The sequence below is a fragment of the Marmota marmota genome, unplaced genomic scaffold (assembly GCF_001458135.2).
Source record: "Marmota marmota marmota unplaced genomic scaffold, marMar, whole genome shotgun sequence".
In the NCBI taxonomy this organism is placed as follows: domain Eukaryota; kingdom Metazoa; phylum Chordata; class Mammalia; order Rodentia; family Sciuridae; genus Marmota; species Marmota marmota.
Genome location: NW_026000130.1, coordinates 782,958 through 801,079, shown reverse-complemented (window position 1 = coordinate 801,079; position 18,122 = coordinate 782,958). Strand labels below are relative to the sequence as shown.

General features: G+C 56.2%; 2 protein-coding genes across 3 annotated transcripts; one reads left to right on the top strand and one right to left on the bottom strand.

The window, feature by feature from the left end:
- The first annotated feature begins 198 nt into the window (after window positions 1–198).
- Window positions 199–9,830, top strand: Gas2l1 (growth arrest specific 2 like 1). 2 transcript variants are annotated; one of them, XM_048784923.1, is made up of 6 exons: window positions 199–240; window positions 5,758–5,988; window positions 7,444–7,551; window positions 7,644–7,740; window positions 7,826–7,988; window positions 8,500–9,830. In XM_048784923.1, exons 1-6 carry the CDS (start codon window positions 214–216, stop codon window positions 9,530–9,532), a joined length of 1,659 nt encoding a protein of 552 aa, XP_048640880.1. In that variant the 5' UTR covers window positions 199–213; the 3' UTR covers window positions 9,533–9,830. The 2 variants fall into 2 exon arrangements, with proteins under 2 accessions (XP_048640880.1, XP_015355695.1); XM_015500209.2 differs by lacking the exon at window positions 199–240 and adding an exon at window positions 3,798–4,278 and having other exon boundaries at window positions 5,340–5,988.
- A 156-nt stretch (window positions 9,831–9,986) lies between these two features.
- On the bottom strand, window positions 9,987–11,807 carry Rasl10a (RAS like family 10 member A; the record flags this gene model as incomplete). The annotated part of the gene is made up of 3 exons (XM_015500144.2): window positions 9,987–10,547; window positions 10,823–10,947; window positions 11,622–11,807. Coding segments are annotated over 3 exons (579 nt in total), but the record flags the coding sequence as incomplete, so codon positions are not given.
- Between the last annotated feature and the right edge of the window lie 6,315 nt (window positions 11,808–18,122).

Genomic DNA, 18,122 nt, shown 5'->3' with positions numbered 1-18,122 from the left:
GTGTGCTGAGTTTTTTTTTCCTTCTTTTAAAAATGGTTGTTTAAGATTTAACAATGGGAACCCCTGTGAGCATGCTCAGTATCAATGTGGAGAACCAAGAGGGCCTCTAACTGTAACAATGTTCATGGTTGTGATGTTTGTTTTTTTTTTTTTTAAATAAAATTCCAAATGTTTATAAACAGTCATCCTTCTCAGCCTCTGTTCCACAGTTGCATGCCCCTGTTGTCCCCAGGGAGTAGGGTGCTATCCTGATAAACAGCTCGTTTCAAGTATCAGTCTGAAATGGTGATGGCATGAAAACAAAGTACAGCACATTCTTGGTTGCAGAAACAACTGGCCCAGCACACCCTCAGAAAAGATGTACAGTGGCACTGGGGTAAGGTGGAGGTGTGGGAGTGTGGGTAAATTCTTTAATGGGAACTGGGGCTTGAGCCTAGAAGAGGTCATCCGCTGGCCCCAGGTCTGCACCGCGATTACAGCGAGCACTCACCTGAGCCCCATTCCTGGCCCTTCTGAACATGTATCTCACCTTCATCTCTGCTGTCTGGTTCTTTACTAGATCATCCACTAGCGTGAACTTGTTCCTCACCTCTAGGGAGGCAAAGGGGGCCCTGTCTTTGCCTCCCTTCCACCCTCAAAGTTCTGTCCCTCCTCCTGGGAGGTGCTCTCTTGCCTCCTCTCCCCTTTAAGGACCCACATTATGATCACTGCCTTTACTGCAAGGATAACTCCAAGCTGTCTGCATTGCGGAGATGATGGTCAGGCATTCTCTGTTCTTGCTGCCTTCTTCCAAGTGTGTTGGTGGGAGGCCCCCACAGCTAGTGTTGGGTTCCTCCAATGCTCCCCCACACACACCTAGCTGACCTGTCCTGTGGTTTTATCCACTGTTGACATTGTACCCTTTTTCAAATGCCACCCTCTTAGGAGTCTTGACAGGTTGGAAGGTAGGATTGATCCTGTCCTGTCCCATCTCAACAGATAAGTGTGTGCTCCAAACCCTGGAGTTAGAAACCATGATTCATTCCCCACCCTCCTTCCAAACTGGCTCACCTAGAATCCATCCACAGCCCTCAGCCCTGCCAGGCCGCCACACTAACTCCCTGGACTTCCTGCTTCTCCCCTGGGCCCCTAACCCTTCTCCAGAGGCCAGAATGACTGTACACCAAACGTTTTTGCAATTCTCAAGATTTTGTGGCTCCCACCATGGTGCTTCTGACCCATGTGCTACAGACACTTCCACCTCGGCACACACATCTCCCAGGCCCAAGCCTCAGGTGCCACGTGCCTCAAAATATTTAATTCCTGGGCTGGGTTGTGGCTCAGTGGTAGAGCGCTTGCCTAGCGTGCGTGAGGCACTGGGTTTTTATCAGCACCACATAGAAGAATTTAAAAATTATTTTGCTCCCCTATAACTAAAAACAAATTTTAAAAAATATTTAAAGGTGAGGTGCTCTGAGGTCTCTCTGTCATCCCGGACTGGGCTCTCAAGCTCAGTTTAGGGGGTTCAGGTTAACCCAACCAGCGTACTAAGTTCCCAGAGCTGCCCAGCCAGCAATGGCTTTGTGTTTTGGAATTGTGTTACAATTCCACTAACTCCCTCAGACTTCCAGCTGCAACCAAGGCCAAGCCAGCTGCTCTCTGGCATTTAGTGGATGCAAGAAACCTGCATACACAGGTGCTTCTGGGGTCTGCAGATAACCGTGGGGCATCCATAACCCAGTCCTCTTGTCCCTCTGTTGCTTCCCTTGGTTCTGTAAGAAAATTAGAGGCTTTCCTGGAGGTGATGCTATGGACCCAGGAAGGCACCACATAACAAGGTCTCCCACACAAGGGTAGTCTACACCACAGCTGCCCTGTGTGAATATTGGAGGCTGGAATCTGGAGTAGTGCTCTAGTCACAGGCAGAGAAGAGGAAGGGGTTACCTCCATTGCCTGTCCTTCAGCATAATGCACATGTACCCCATCAGCTAGGCCACATTGAGCTGAGTTATGGTAATATTTTTTACAAACTGTGATGCAACTACTACTATGGTTCCATTTTACAGATGGTGCCTCAGAGGCACAGGAAGCGTAACCAGTCCACTGGATTCAGTCCCTTTCCTATGGTCAAATCCCAAAATGCAGTAAGATAGGTACAGGCAGGAATCAAATTCCTGCATAGCTGCTGACAACAAATCTGTCTTGTCCTCTCTCGGCCTGTTTCCCTAAATTGTGAAATGAAGACAACTGAAAGTATCATTTACCCCAGTGACTTGGGAGGCTGAGACAGGAGGACCACAAGTTCAAAATACAAAGCCAACTTGGTAAGACCTTATCTCAAAAAAAAAAAGGCTGGTGATATTGCTCAGTGGTTAATACCACTCCTGGGTTCAATCCCTGATACAAGAAAAATCAAAATAAAACGCCAACATCCAATATACTTCCATCACCTCCACTGCTACTCCTGGTTCCTTCTGGGGCTCTGGCTCCTGCCCTTTTCCCTGCCCACCATAGCAGTCCAGGGATCCTGTTAAGACCTAAATCAACCTCTCCTGCTCTAAATCCCTTCATGGCTCCTATGTCCCTCAAGAGTCATGGTCCACAAGGCCCTCCCTACTTGATTTGTCCCAACTTGTCTACCTTCATCCCTCTCCCCAGCTCCCTCCACTCCAGCCTCCGGGGCCTCCTGAGTCGTATCCCACTTCATATTCCCACTGGCTATTCCCTTGGCCTGACGCACTCTCCCTCCAGTTATCTGCCAGGCTTCTCTCATCTCTTTCCCTAATCTCTGATTTTAAATTGCACACATTCCCACCCTCCCTTGCCTGGCTGCAACCTCTCTCCCATCTCACCCCAGGGGCTGCCTGCCTTCCAAACTGCAAGCTCTGAGAGTTTGGCCTTGTTTGGTCCCCCACTTTGCTGTTGGTTTTGAGTGTCAAAAGAGACTTGGCACCGTAGGTGCCATGTGCCCTCCATTACTAGTACTTGTTATCCACCTTACTCAGCCCAGGATGGGGAGTGAGGCCCTGAGGCATCCAGACAATTCAGGAGATGTTGAAACCACTTTCTCAACAGAAAAGCTCAGGCCTGAGATGAAACCTTCGGGAACTTAGTGCCAAAGGGACTCAAAGTAGGTGCTCAATAAATGACCCTGATCCTTGAGTGAGGATATTCCCGTAACAGTGGTGTTCAAACCCCAGGTCCATCAGCTGCTCCCAGCCTGAGCTCCCGTTGGTGAATGGCAAGTGTTCCTCCCAGAAGTGACTCCCCATCCATTCAGGGCAAGGGCAAAGAGCAGGTCTGACACCCATTGAGAGCTTTATGAAGCTCTGAGCATTCTGGTTGTTTGGTCCCACCCGGCAGCATGACTGCGACCCAGACCATCCAGGCGACTGCGCCCAGCCCAGCCGGCAGCAGCAGGGGGCAGGATTTCCCGCAGATCCCGGCCAGGGCCCGACTCTGCAGTTTGAAAAGAACCAAAGAACCGAGCGGGGTTCAGCCTCCCCGGCCTGGCCGACCTCCGCAGCCTTCAGGCCTCACGCCCCTGTTCTGTGCGGAAGCCTCTGCCGCAGCCTCCTGGCCACCTGCCTGCCCTTCTGAGCCTCAGCTCCCCGTCCGCAAAGCGGGTCCCCTCAACTCAGTTTGGTTCAACTGCGCCTCCAGCGGGGGCGCGCGGCGGGCGCCCAGGGGCGGCAGGCAGCGGGGCCACCCCCTCCCCTCGCTGCGCCCGCCCTGCGGGAGGAAGCTCGCCACTGGTGGCGGGTCGCCTCGGCTATCTGGACGGCGGAGGTCCACCCGGGAAGGAGGTGACTTTGCAGTCCCCGGCCCCTATCGCTTCCTGACTTGCTCTCGGAAGCAGGCTGTGCCGCCTCCAGCCCTGGGAAGGCCACTGTCGGGGAGGGAGGACCATTAAAAAGGGTCCCCCGAGATCACAGAGGGCAGGCAGGGCCGTGGGGACCGGCCCGGGTCTGGATGGAGCGTCTGGGCTGGTCGCGGCCGCGTGGGGGCCACCTTTTGCTCCGACTGCGGAGAGACGCCAGGTCCGGACTCGGGCCGGGAGATTCCAGCTCCTCCCCACCCCGCCCAGCCGCCCAGGAAAGCCGCGGCCCCTTTAAGAGCGAGCGGCCCCGCCCGCCCCCTCCGGGCGGGATCCGAATTCCAGGGAGGCGGGGCGGAGACGGCGCGGAGGCCGAGGAGGCTCCGGGATCCGCCGAGGCTCGGGCGGCGCCTCCCTGCGGCGGCCCGGCCCGGCTCCGGCCCCGCCGGGGCGATGCTCCCCGCGGCCGCGGGATGAGCCAGGTGAGCGTGGGGACCCCCAGCACCCTCTGCCCAGCGCGCACTGCTGCGGGACCGGCCGCGAAGTGCGCGGCCTCTGTTCCCCGAGGGCTGTGTGACCTTGGGCGGCCCTGAGCCCTCTCTGGGCCAGGCCCCGAGCACCTCGGAAGCTCTCGGAGGCCTTTCAGAATCCTGGCCCTGCTTGTACCCGCCTGGGGCGCACCCGGGAGGCTTCTGGAGGAGGCGGGACCCGGGCCGGCAGACCTGGCTGTGGGATCGCACCCCGAAACCAACAACGCCGCGCCAGGAGCGCCCGGACTCTTCCACCCACTGCTCAGCGACCTTCAGCGAGCTCGTACCCTTTCTGCGTCTCAGTTTCCTCATCTGTAAAATGGAGATAATATCATCGGCGCTGCCCTAGCCGCCGTTGTTGCAGTTACCGCTCAGGCTGGCTGCTGGGGGTGTAACAGTGGCGCGATCTTTGGGGGAGAGGCGCAGAGGGAGGAGCAGGGACCTGCCCGCGGGAGATGGAGTGGGCACTAGCGCTGAGCAATGCAGACAACCCCTCCCCGCGGCCCGGACCTGTCTGCTGGGGTCCCAGGTCATTGGCTTCATATCTCTAGGTCCCAGCTCTTTGTGATGGGCACCAACCTGCCTGGGAGGAGGCCTCATCCCCCATCCCCCACCCCAAGAAAGCCAAACAGCAAACATTAAGAAACACTGAGTGTGAGATTATCCCGTTGAATCCTTGTAGGCAGATGGTTTTTTATTTTGTGCAGTGGGGATTGGACCCAGGGCCTCCTACACGCTAGGCAATGCTCTACCACTGAGCTACAGCCCTGGCCCTTTTCATTTTACTTTGAGACAGGGTCTTGCTAAGCTGTCTAGGCTGGCCTGGAACTTGCAATCCTGAGCTGGGTAATGTTTCTGTACCCATTTCACAGAGGAGGAAACTGAGGCATAGAGTTTTCTCCCAACCTGAACTTAAACCAGGCATTTAGCCTGAGTGATGGGCAGGTACAGCGTTCTGTACTGAGTGTTTGCTGGATCTTCACAGCAATCCTGATCTGTGTCCCTGCCCACAGTGACTTGGCTGGCCCGGGCATGGCGGACCCAGTGGCGAGCATCGCGGGTTCCGCGGCAAAGAGTGTGCGGCCTTTCCGCTCCAGTGAGGCCTATGTGGAGGCCATGAAAGAAGACCTGGCAGAGTGGCTGAACGCCCTGTATGGCCTGGGTCTGCCTGGCGGTGGTGATGGCTTCCTGACGGGCCTGGCCACAGGCACAACCCTGTGCCAGCATGCCAACGCTGTCACCGAGGCTGCCCGTGCTTTGGCTGTCACCCGCCCGACCCGAGGTGTGGCCTTCCAGGCACACAGCATGGTTCCTGGCTCCTTCATGGCCCGAGACAACGTGGCCACCTTCATCGGCTGGTGCCGCGCGGAGCTGGGCGTGCCCGAGGTGCTCATGTTCGAGACGGAGGACTTGGTGCTGCGCAAGAACGAGAAGAGCGTGGTGCTGTGCCTGCTGGAGGTGGCGCGGCGCGGGGCCCGCCTCGGCCTGCTGGCTCCCCGCCTCGTGCAGTTCGAGCAGGAGATTGAACGGGAGCTGCACGCAGCACCCCCCAGCGGCACCCATGCTCCCACTGCTGGGGACACCGAAACCACCACTGCACCAGGGACTTCCACTCGTGGACCCCGCATGACGCCCAGTGACCTGCGCAACCTGGATGAGCTGGTGAGTCCTCCCAGGGGCATACCCAGCATCCCATCTCTGCCTGCGCCCCACACCGGAACCAGGTGGCGGAGTCCATGCTCACTACCTGTCCCTGCCTATCCTGGTGTCTGTAGGTCGGCCTACCCAATGCAAAGTGTGCATATGTTGAATGCCAAGTGTATACCTGGGCCCAAGGAAATGGCTAGGCCCATAGTGGGAGGGGTGCTGGGTCCGAGGCCACACAGTGCAGCTGGGCCTGGGACAGGATTCTGCACCTTGGCATCTCCCCAACATTTCCCCCAGCCCCTTTGGTGCTGGGGATGGAATCCCATGCCTTTTGCATGCTTTTTGCCACTAAGCTAAGTCCCCAGCCATGATTTTCCCTCCTTTTAGGTGCTAAAGCTGTACTAACCATGTGCTGTGCGTTCCTTCAACTGGGGGCCTCTTGACTTGAGCACCCCCTCAGTGCCCTCCCCACACTCAGGAGCTAGAGGTGCATGCTCAACCAAGGTTGAGCGGCTGCTGCACTTGGCTGCGATGAGGTGTGCAAAGCCCTTTGCAAGGTGCCTGGCGCATAGTAGGCACTCAGTGAGCGCCTGGCCCTTCTCTGGGAAGCCCAGCTGCTGCTGCTGGGAACAGGAAGTCCTGATGGAGCTGCAGGAGTCCTGCTTGGAGCATAGGAGGTGCTGGGCAGTGTTCCCAGCCACCCCCCTCCTTTCCCAGGGCCTAGGTGTCCCTGCCACCCCCGCAGCTGAGCCAAGAGTTTCCTTTTTATCTGGAGGTTAGGACTGTGCTGTGCCTGCCCAGGAGGCGGGCAGCCGGATGGCCGTGGGCAGAGGCATGTGCCCCACCCCCGGCCTGGGCCTGGGTCACCCAAGGCCCCACCTGCTCATTTCCTCCGGCGCCGCTGTGGGCAGGGAGGCGGGCAGGGCCTCCCACACAGCCAGCCTGGCAGCTCCAGGCCTGGAGTGACATGTGTGCAGCGTGTGCTTTGCCAGGTCAGTGGCCTGTGTGTGCATATTGGTGTGTGCATGTGTCCCACACGTCTGTGGCACTCCCCCACACCAGTGCTCAGCCAGGCACAGAGTGCCCTGCACTTGTATCCCATGACCTGCCTCCTCCAGGGCCTGGCCTTCCTGTGACCTCAGGTCCCTCTCTGTGATGTGGGTGAAGGAGCATTGAGGACGGGTTCCAGGGCTCCCCCAGGCTTAACGGCTTCAAGGATGTTCCTCACTGGGGTTCTACACCCCCACCTGATGACAGTTCCATCATCTCGTCCTGGTCCGCTTTCTGGGCCCTGGGGGCCAACCAGGGGAGCTGGTCATGTTTGGAAGCTGCACCCATGTCTGGGGCAACAAGTCTCCAACCCCCATTCCCCGGAAGCACTTACTTCCTCCTGACCCTGGAGCTGCTGACAGTAAGCCCTGAGAGGAGGGACTTGACCCCTGACCTCCAGCCTGTCCTCTCTGGCCCTAGGTGAGGGAGATTCTGGGCCACTGCACTTGCCCAGACCAGTTCCCCATGATGAAGGTCTCTGAAGGGAAATACCGAGTGGGAGACTCCAGTGTGCTCATCTTCGTGCGGGTAAGGGTCCCCAGCTGCCAGCTGCAACCATCCTGGTGGGCTGTTAGACCCAGGAGCTGCAACCATGACCTGCCCACTCTGGGCCCCCACAGGTGCTGAGAAGCCACGTGATGGTACGTGTGGGTGGTGGCTGGGACACACTGGAGCATTACTTGGACAAGCATGACCCTTGCCGTTGTTCCTCCACTGGTCAGTGCCTGGGGCTGGGTGGACAAGCAGGGGCTCCCTTCCCTGGCTGTATCCCTCATATGTCATCTGTTCTCTCCCCCCACAGCCCACAAACCTGCCCAGCCCAGAGCCTGGACCTTCTCCCCCCAGAGGGTGTCACCCACCCCTAGTCCCCGGCCTGGTAGCCCAGTTCCCGGGGGTGAGCGCCGGGGCTCTCGGACTGAGGTTACTTTACGAAGCACAAAGGAGGGGGCCCAGACCCTGCCCAGGTGAGGTGCAGGAGGACATGGGAAGGAGCGGCGGGGTGGGGGTGGGGCTTCCGCCCTGGCCCGGATGACGGAGTTGCCTTCCTTCGGCTCCAGAGTGACTCACACCCTGGGAAAAGTTCCCGTGGGTGGGGGTGGGCCTGGCTTCCCGTCTCCATGGCAACCCGACCAAACCAACAACACAGCTGGGGTGGGCCCTGGAGGTTGGGCAGCGGCCAGTCCAACCAGGCTTCCTCTGGCCGGGCCTGGGGGAGACCGGAGGCCTGGGGAGGGGCCGTGGGGGCCATGCAGACCTCATTTCTTCCGCTGCTGTGTTGGGGCTCTGAGTGGCCGCAGGAAGCTGCTGTGGAGCCTCTCACTTCTCCCTGGAAGTCCCCAGGACAGACAGATGCCTTACCACTCCCACCAGCACTCCCTTGGCTGTGCCACCCACCTGCCTTGCTGTCCCTCTCCTTGCCCCTTATGCGTGCGCGCCAGTGATGCCCCATCTCTCTCTCTTGTTCCCTTGCCCCAGGGCCCGGGATCAGCTGCCCCCCATTCCCCGCTCCCGCCGCTACTCGGGGGACAGTGACTCCTCAGCCTCCTCAGCCCAGAGCGGCCCCCTGGGTGCCCGCAGTGACGACACAGGCACTGGCACCCTCCGGAGGGAGCGGTCCAGCAGGCGGCTGACCACAGGCACCCCGGCCTCTCCGAGACGGCCGCCTGCCCCTCGCAGCCAATCCCGAGACCGGCTGGATCGGGGACGGCCCCGGGCTGCCCCAGGCGGCAGAGGAGCCCAGCCGTCCGCCCCCAGCTCTGCCCGCCGGGCCCGCAGCCAGAACCGCGAGGAGCAGGCTGTACTGCTAGTGCGCAGGGACCGAGATGGGCAGCACTCCTGTGTGTCGCGGGGAAGGGGCGGCGGGGGCTCAGGCAGGAGCACCCCCCAGACTCCCCGTGCCCGCAGCCCTGCAGCGCCCCAGCCTCTCCAGGTCTCCAGCCCGGGGCCAGAGTTGGGCGCCACACCCGCCAGTGTCTTCCGCACACCTCTGCAGCTTGACCCGCAGCAGGAGCAGCAGCTGTTCCTGCGCCTGGAAGAGGAATTCCTGGCCAATGCCCGTGCCCTTGAAGCTGCTGCCAGCGGGACTCCCACCGGACTAGCCCCTGACCCGCCTCGGCCCCCAGATCCTCCCGCTCCCGACTCGGCCTACTGTTCCTCCAGTTCCTCCTCTTCATCCCTCAGCGTCCTGGGTGGCAAGTGTGGCCAACCAGGGGACTCAGGTCGGACAGCCAATGGGCTGCCCGGGCCCCGTAGTCAAGCCCTATCCAGCTCGTCAGACGAAGGCAGCCCCTGCATTGGCATAGGGGGGCCTCTAGAGGCACCTGGGACCCCCCTGGCTGGCCCAGAACCCTCGCGGGTCTGGGCACGGGGTCGGATGGACACACAGCCAGACCGTAAACCCTCTCGCATTCCCACACCTCGCGGCCCCCGACGCCCTTCTGGACCCACGGAGTTCGGGGCCTGGCCAGCCCAGCCCTCGGTCACCCCAAGGGCCGAGCCAGATTCCTGAATGTGATGAACCAGCCCATCCGCTCCCCGACCCCATTCCTTCTCCTTTTCCTTGGTGGCCTTAACCTACCCTCTGCATCAGGGAGCCCCCTCGCCTCCTGAGTACCAGACCTCATGGGACCAGACCCCTCGGGACCACAAGGCACAATGGGACCTCTGTTGTACATTCCGGTTGGGGGATGAGCGTAGCTATTTAATTACTAATATTATTGAATGCCTTAGGGGAGGCCGGGCTAGCCCGGTGTCCCGAGGACCTATGGTCCAGCAGAGCCTCTGACAGTAAAGTTTTGCTCCGCAAACTGTCTGTTTCTTGGAGACTCAGCCTTGGAGCATCGCACCCCTTTGACAGTCCTCAAGTTGGGATTCTGGAGTTAATTGCCAAGGGGCCAAGCTTGGTAGCTCTAGTCCAAAATCAAGTCTCTGTCTTGCCCATCCCAGAACAAAAATCTCAGGTGTACTTTGTTTCTTTTTTATTACCTCCAGAGAGGCGGGACTTAGGGATTGTGTCCAATGAGGCGCTAGGAACAGTTCGATCTCCCAATCAGATACATAGCCAAGTCCTTTCCATCGACTGTGACCCAATGAGGCCCCAGAAAGGACTGATCTTGTCCAATGGGGCGTTGGGCCCCAGTGTAGTTCAAAGAGAGGCCGGTCGCCCAGGAGACTAGGTGGGAGTTTTCCTTATCCAATCAGGGAGGAAATTTCTCTGTCCAATCCGAGTGAGGTTGGGCAATCTTGTCCAATCCGGTCACATGAGGATACAACGCGCTGGATGCAGCGCCCCCTGCAGGCGCAGGGCTGGATGTGCAGGACGTGCGCGTACCAGAGCACAGCGCAAAAGCTCGCGGAAGAGACGCAGCACGTGCCAGTTGTACTTGGCGGAGCATTCGAGGTAGCCACAGCGCCAGCCCCTGCGCACCAAGGCGGCCAGTGCACGCCGAGGTCCGAAGCGCAGCCGCTGCCGGTCCCGCTTGTTGCCTACCACGAGGATGGGTGCCTCGGGCGCTCCCGCCGGCCTGGGGCCCGGATTGGGGATAAGAAACACGGTGCTGGAGACCCCACAGCCAGAGAAGCCCCTTATCCCCTCCCCAAGAATCTACACACACAGGTGCATTCTTTCCTATGGCCAGAGACCTCCAAGAAATACCAGGCCTGTGTGTGCCAAAGACTTATGTTAGAGACCTTCCTACAGCAATGACCTGATCCTGCAGCCCCTATCTCACTCCCCTCGGGCAAAGGCCTGGCCCAGTCAGGCCCCTCTCCCCACCACCACCTCCTGCCGCGCCCCCACCTGGTCTCCGCGATGCGCTGCCGCAGGGCCTTCACGTAATCGAAACTGTCCGGGCTGCAGATGTCGTAGACGAGCACGAAGGCGTCCGTATCCTGCAAGCTCCAGTCTTTAGAGTCAGGACATTCCTGGGGGCGGGAGGCCAGGGTTTGCGGAAGCCGCTTTCCCACCCTGCTGCCCCTTAACTCTGCAGGCGACACTAAACCCACAGTTCATTTTCAGGCCTTGGTCGCTCATCCCCATCTCTAAGCGCCCTCCTCCAAGCTTCCTGGGCCTTACCCTCCTTATGGTGGTGTCCAGTGTAAATTTCTCCAACCATATCTGGAGCCTGTCGTCCACCAGCCCTCCTTCAACCTTGCCTTCCTTTCCTGTTCCCTCGCTCCCATATTCCTTTTCTTCCTTCCAGTCTCCCCCAGCTCAACTACAGTCGGGCCGCTCCCCTCCTTAGCCGCCCTCGCAGGCTACTATTGCCTGTCAAGACTTAATTGCCAAGCCCAGGGTCCTGGAAACCCGCCTCCCTCCAGAGCCCCAGACCACCCGTCAGCCGCAGCCATGCCCACTACTGTTCACTCGGAACCTACTGCTGTTCTTTCCACCTCGAATGCACTTTGCACTTTACCCAAAACCCCACTCAGCCTTCCAGGTTCAGCTCGGTGCCATCCGCTTCAGGAAGTCCTGTTTAATCCTGGCTTTTTCCTCTGAACCTCTCGGACATTCACTCCAAAGACTGGAGAGCTGGAGTTAGCACAAATTACTAAATGTCTTTGCTCCAGGTCACAGGAATGAGGGAGCAAAGAATTACCTCCTTTAGGAAGTATATCCCTGTGCCTGATTCCAATCTCTCCCACTGCTCAAGGCTCTGCTCAAGGATCCAGACACAGCCACAGGACCGTGCAGCGACACGCGCTGGTCCAGTCCCACCAATGGAGGTAGGCAAAGATAGAAACACCCACGGCAACAAGAGAAAGCCTTGGCTAAGTCGCGGGGTTTAGGTCCCGAGCTCCTCCAGATGGGCGGAGAGGGCTCAAGTCCAATACCGGGACACACCATTTTTTCTTCGATTCCTTAACATGGTCAGGAGCCCTGAGACCATCCACGTGGACACGCACGTGTGCAGCAAGCCCACATACACTCCTTACACTGTCACACGCCNCTCCCGGGAAGGGTCGTGGGAAGGTGACTGGAGGACCTGGAGCCCGCTCCAAAATAGAAGCCCCTTCCCGCCCGCCCCCTTCTCGTCCTCTGCTCCCAACACTGCTCAAGCAGGCTCCTGACAAACCCTGGCCCACTGGAGTCGGGCCGCCCAGGGCGCGGATCAGGTCCCAGCTGTGACCTTGGAAGAATCGCTGTACTGTGCTGGGTCTCTGCTCTGCATCCATCAAAGGCAGACACCTCCAAGGGCTTTTGCTGCTTCCGAGAATCTACCAAGTGCCAGACCCTTTTCCATGCTGTTCCTTACTTGATCCTTAAATCTTCAGCCTCAACCCTGGTATCTCCATTTGAGGGAAGAGGAAACTGAGGCTGGAGTGAGAAATCCCCAGGGTTAGAAGGGAAGTGGGGCCCCTAGCTGTCTGGTGGCCTTGCTGTCTTCTCTGAGGGACCTGCCACCTTCCTCTCACCCACAGGGGTAAATTGGACAATATATAAATATTGTAAAACAGCAGCCCGGCAGGGGAGGAGGGGACAGAGGGGACTGAACCCAGCACACACTGAGTCACAGCAACTCAGCCCCAAATCCCTGCCTCAACAAGACTGGAGGTAAATAAATAAAGGTCCAGAAATTGGCCAACACCACCTGTCACTGCTAAGGCCATTTCCTTCGGGAACTTCCACCTGTAGCTTCCCTCAAAGGACAGTAACATCCTAATCAGACTTCCAGAGCCCAAATCCCCCTCCCTGGAACTGGACAGGAAGTTCCTACTCCCAGTTTGCAAAGTTGCATTTGCTGAGCTGCCCATTCCCTGGCTTTGCACCCCTCTCCACTACACTGAGGGACTCTGACATCTCTGCCCTCTGCCAGGTACTGAGGTGAAATGCACAGATGTCTGGTTTCTACACTGACCAAAGATTTCATTTACTTAACAAATATTAAAAATCTTACTGTTTGTCAAGATGCTGGCATGGATTCTTTCTGAGGGAAAAGCAGGGGCAAGTTCTGGGAATTGAACCCAGAGAGGTTTTACCACTGAGCCCCATCCCCAACCCTTTTTATTTTTTATTTGAGACAGGTCTCACTGAGTTGCTTAGGGCCTCACCAAATTGCTGCGGCTGGACTTGAACTTGGAATCCTTCTGCCTCAGCCTCCCAAGTTGCTGGGATTACAGGCATGTGCCACTGCACCTGGCTGCTGACATGGAGTTTTGAAGGAGAGTGGGGGAGAGGAGGAGGAGGAGGAGGAGGAGGAGGAGGAGAAGTAGAGCATGGACAATACACCCTCCCCAGCCCAGGGAAAGGTGGAGGAGCACGGAGGCGATCCTCCCGGGAGCAGGTGGGGCAACCTCAGAATGTTTCTCTCAGTGGCAGTGTTTTTGTCTCCCACGCTGGAAGAGGGCCTTAGCCTGATTTCACTTCTCTCCTCAACCATGAGAGAGCTCAGCCCACCTCTGGCAAGGATTCTAGTCTTCAAGTTCAGTGAGTAGGGACGGTTGGCTTCATATTTTTTCATAGTGTTTCCCTTCACTCGATATCCCTTTTTACATTTTTTTCTTGTGAATTTAAAAAATTTTACAGCTTCTGAATTTTGTGAGCTGTTTCCCTTCCTTTGGGGAACAAGGCAGGGAGTCAATAAGTTTACCCCCCAACCTTTCTGGTGGACACTGGGCGGGTCTTGATTAAGAATTTTTTTAGGGGGTGCAGGGGGAAGGCTTGGGGGGGATTGAACTGAGGGGCCCTCGACCACTGAGCCACCTCCTCAGCCCTATTTTGTATTTTATTAGAGACAGGGTCTCACTGAGTTGCTTAGGGCCTCGCTCAATTGCAAGGCTGGCTTTGAACTCTATCCTCCTGCCTCAGCCTCCCTGAACCGCTGGGATCACAGGTGAGTGCCCCGCTCCTTTCTTCCTTTTCTGATGGAGTTCCCTCTTCCTGGGCAGTGATTCTCTGAGAACTCCAGGCAGGGCTCTGTACGTGGCACCTCTGAGTGCCCTCATGGCTTCTTGGCCCATGCTTATGGAATGATGGACACTATGGACTGGGAAGGTCCCAGGGCTCCCACAAAGTTCTGCACAATCTTCAGGGGTGTCACCTTCCCTAGGGACTCTCCTGTCAGCATCAGTAGCAGAATTCCCAGTTCCTCAGGACTGTGATGTGCAAGCCCTGACCCCAGAGTCACTTGCTCATTGAGACTCAGAGAGCAGTGATTGGCCTGAGCTGATCAGCAGGAAAGGAGATTATAAAGAAGCCCCCTGAGAAGCCCAGCTTCACCCGAGCCCAGGGGCCAGAGGGGCTTCTAGAGGTGGTCAACTGGAATCTTTGGCCCTTTGGAGACTCATGCAGACTGTTCTGAGCTGTCATGGAGTGGGCGATCCTGTGGCAGGCTTCGCGAAGACCAGCAAGTTGGACGGCTGGAGCTGCCTGGGACATGGATTTCTGAGTGTCTCTATTTGGAACTGCGGTGCTGCCGCCTGCTCTTCCACCTCAGCCCCTACTCCACAGTGACCTCCCCGGCCCTCATGTTTGCATCCAGCATTTCAGGGACACCCATCACACACACTTCTCCTTTGACACAGGAGACCTAGCACTGGCCAGTCACTCTTGTCCTCTGTGGCTTCTGAGAGAGACACATCTGCAGCCACGTTCAGAGAAATGGAGACAGGAGCCTTGAGCTGGTGAAGGGCTGTGGGGTGAGGGGTCTCTGGGAGGCACTAGCCTGGCTGGGGGTGATGGGCATGAGAAGGAGCCAATGACACACCTAAGCTTAGCCCTCAAGGATCTACCCAGATGGTAGAGAGGGTTGGGAGTGGGCCTGGGGAGGGGCAGGCACTGGGGGAGAATTTTGCTTCCCCCAGTTCTTTGCCCACAGCCCCCCAACAGCAGCAACCTGGCAGCCTCCCCATTACCTCGCCCCCTCAAGTGGCATCCCCCATAGCTGGTCTGGTTCTGGACACTCCTTGGGCATTGGCCTGGCTCCAATGTTTAATATAAATTTTTGATGTGATTCAAATAAAATGCCATCTTTTAAAACAAATAGTTCTAAAGTACAAATGGGGAAAAAGAGGGTACTCTAAGTTATCAAAACATAAAGGTACTTCTTTGTGGCCTGGCGTGATGCCTGTAATCCCAGCTACTCTGGAGGCTGAGGCAGCAGACTCTCAGCCCAGGCAATTTAGTGAGGCCCTATCTCAAAAATAAAAGTGGCTGGGGATGTAGCTCAGTGGTGGAGGGCCCAGGGTTCAATCCCCAGTAAGGGACGGGGTGGGGGTGGTGGTGGCAGGGAATCTTTTTGAAGAAGGCAGAAACCAAAGAACATTCAAATTCTCTCCAGAACAGAATTCAGAAAAACATCCGAATATATGTGAAAATTCAGTATATGATAAAAATGGCATTTTAAATCTGTGGGGGAATGATGAATTATTCAGTATATGGTGTGGAGACAACTGGTTAACCATCTGGGGGAAAGGGGAAGTTGGATCCCTGACTCCTTCCTACATACAGCCCAGATGGAACAGAGGGAAAGGCAAACACTAGGATCTGACAAGTACTAGAAAGAAAAGATCAAAAGGGAAGCCGGGCTGGGAGCGGGGAGGCACACCTGGAGCCCCAGCCACCCCTGAGGCGGAGGCAGGAGGACTGCAAGTTTGGGACAAGCCTGGGCAATTTCGTGAGACCCTGTCTCCAGATAAAAATAAAATAAAGAACTGGGGTGGGCTGAGGTGGTGGCTCAGAGGTAGAATGCTCCTGGGTCAGCCCTCAAATAAAAGGCACAGGGACACTGCAATGAGTGAATAATGGACACACTCTGAGATTCCGGTACAGCACAGAACAATGTGTATTGCAAGCTCTGATTGTATGTAAGAAGGGGGAAAGGAAAACGTATTAGATGCCATTTGGACAGTCATGGTTTCGTTGAATGGGAGAGAAACAGGAAGGAGCCAGAAGGCTTTCACTCCTATCCTTTATTACCTTTTGGATTTTTTTTTTCCAATACTGGGGACCAAAACCAGGGCTTCCTACATATTAGCTATGCTTTCCAGCTTCATCTCCAGAACTCCAAGTTAAAATGTAAAATGTGGGGCCAGGGTTGTGGCTCAGAGGGCAGAGTGCTTGCCTAGCATGCATGAGGCCCTGAGTTCGATCCCCGGCACCACATAAAAATACACAAATAAAATAAATGTATTGTGTCCATCTACAACTAAAAAAATGTAAAATGTAACTTTTTTATACCTTCATTTTATTTATTTATTTATATGTGGTACTGAGGATCGAACTCAGGGCCTTGCACGTGCTAGGCGAGTACTATACCGCTGAGCCACAACCGCAGCCCCTAAAATGTGAACGTTTGATGAGACCATTCTGGAGCTCAATCCCACAGCTGCATTTGTACCCATGAGCAAGGATGTATGTGGGAGGGTGCTGGCCTGCAGCACTGCTGGGACTTGCAGAAGACAGGAACAGCCTGCATGTCCATCCATCACAGGGACTGGCTAATGGGCCACCGCCCATTCATCCGCGGAATACTAATATGGGTCTGACTCCAGAAATTACTGTCAGGGAAAAGCAGGATGGAGAAGTGGCTCCGTGGTAGAGCACTTGCCTAGAACGCCTGGCTTCAACTCCGGATCTCACCCCCCTCCTCTGTCACACACAAACACACACACACACACGTACACGCGCGCACACACACACAGAACATGCTGGAAGTGTGTAGGTGTGCTACCATTTCTTTGATAAATCTCTCTAGGGATTTGCTTGGACACACATAGACAAGCATCTCTGCAAGGAAAAAAAAATCTAGCAACGTTTTTTTTGCCTCCAGGGAAGATGTGACTGAGGAAAGGTGGGAGGGAGAAGTTTATCCTTTGTATGATTGATCTTAAGGCCCTACATCATTTTCTTCCTGAAAACAAACACAAACCACTAATTGAAGATTAAAAATGCCAAAGGAGGGGCTGAGGCTGTGGCTCAGTGGCAGAGCACTCGCCTGGCATGTGTGAGCACTGGGTTCAATCCTCAGCACCACATAAAATAAATATAAAATAAAGGTTAAAAAACATAATGCCAAAGGAGGTCTCACCACAGCCCTTAGCATGGGTGTGTATCTGTGGGACCCTCTAAAAGGAACTGGTTGCTGTTGAATTTCCTAACCAGCTGGGAAGGCCCAAGATGCTGGAGAATCTTCTCAAAGAGAGCCAGGGCTGGCAGGGCATGGGGGCACATGCCTGTAATCCCAGTGACTCCAGAGGCCGAAGCATGACGATAGCACGTTCAAGGCCAGCTTCTGCAATTTAGCAAGATCCTGTTACAAAATAAAACTTAAAAAGTAGGGGGTGTGGCCCAGGGTGGAGGGCCTTTGGGTTTAATCCCCAGTACCCTCGTCCGCAAAAGCCATGGTGCCTCCCCAAGCTGCAGGACTTCCAGGTCTGAGAGGTGGGGAGGCCTGAGCTGAGCAGGTGGAGGAGGAGGCATGCGATGGGAAGGACAGGGAGGCCGAAGGGCTGGGATTGAATAGCTCCTAAAGCACTTTTCCTAAAGGCCTGGTGGCCTGGCCTTCAGTGCCAGTCTTCCTGATGCAATGTCCATATGTAGCACCCCACACTTGGAGAACTGGGAGCCTGAAGGTCCTCTGCCTGTTTCCCCCCAGTATATTAAGCCTGAGGAACAGGCTGGGTCTCCTCTTGCTGGGTGCTGTGTGGGCAGGAATCATGGGAGGATCCTGCCCACCATGCTCTGAGGTTTAGGCAGACTGACTTAGGAGGGCAAGCCCATGAACACACTCTGTTCAAACAGGCCAGCTGTGTGTGTGTGTGTGTGTGTGTGTGTGTGTGGTATTGGACACTGAACCCAGGGATGCTCGACCACTGAACTGCATCCCCAGCCCTTGCTTTTTTTTTTTTTTTTAAATACAGGGTCTCACTACATTCTGCAGACTGGTCTCAAATTTGTGGCTTCAGCCTCGGGTTTCTTGATTACAGGTGTGCACCACCAAGCCCACTCCAGCCTTTCTTTTTCTTTGGTTGTAGTTGGACACAATACCTTTATTTATTTCTATGTGGTGCTGAGGGGGAACCCAGGGCCTCACACGTGCAAGGTTAAACCCTCTACAGCTGAGCCTCAGCCCCAGCCCCAGCCCATCTTTCTTATCAGT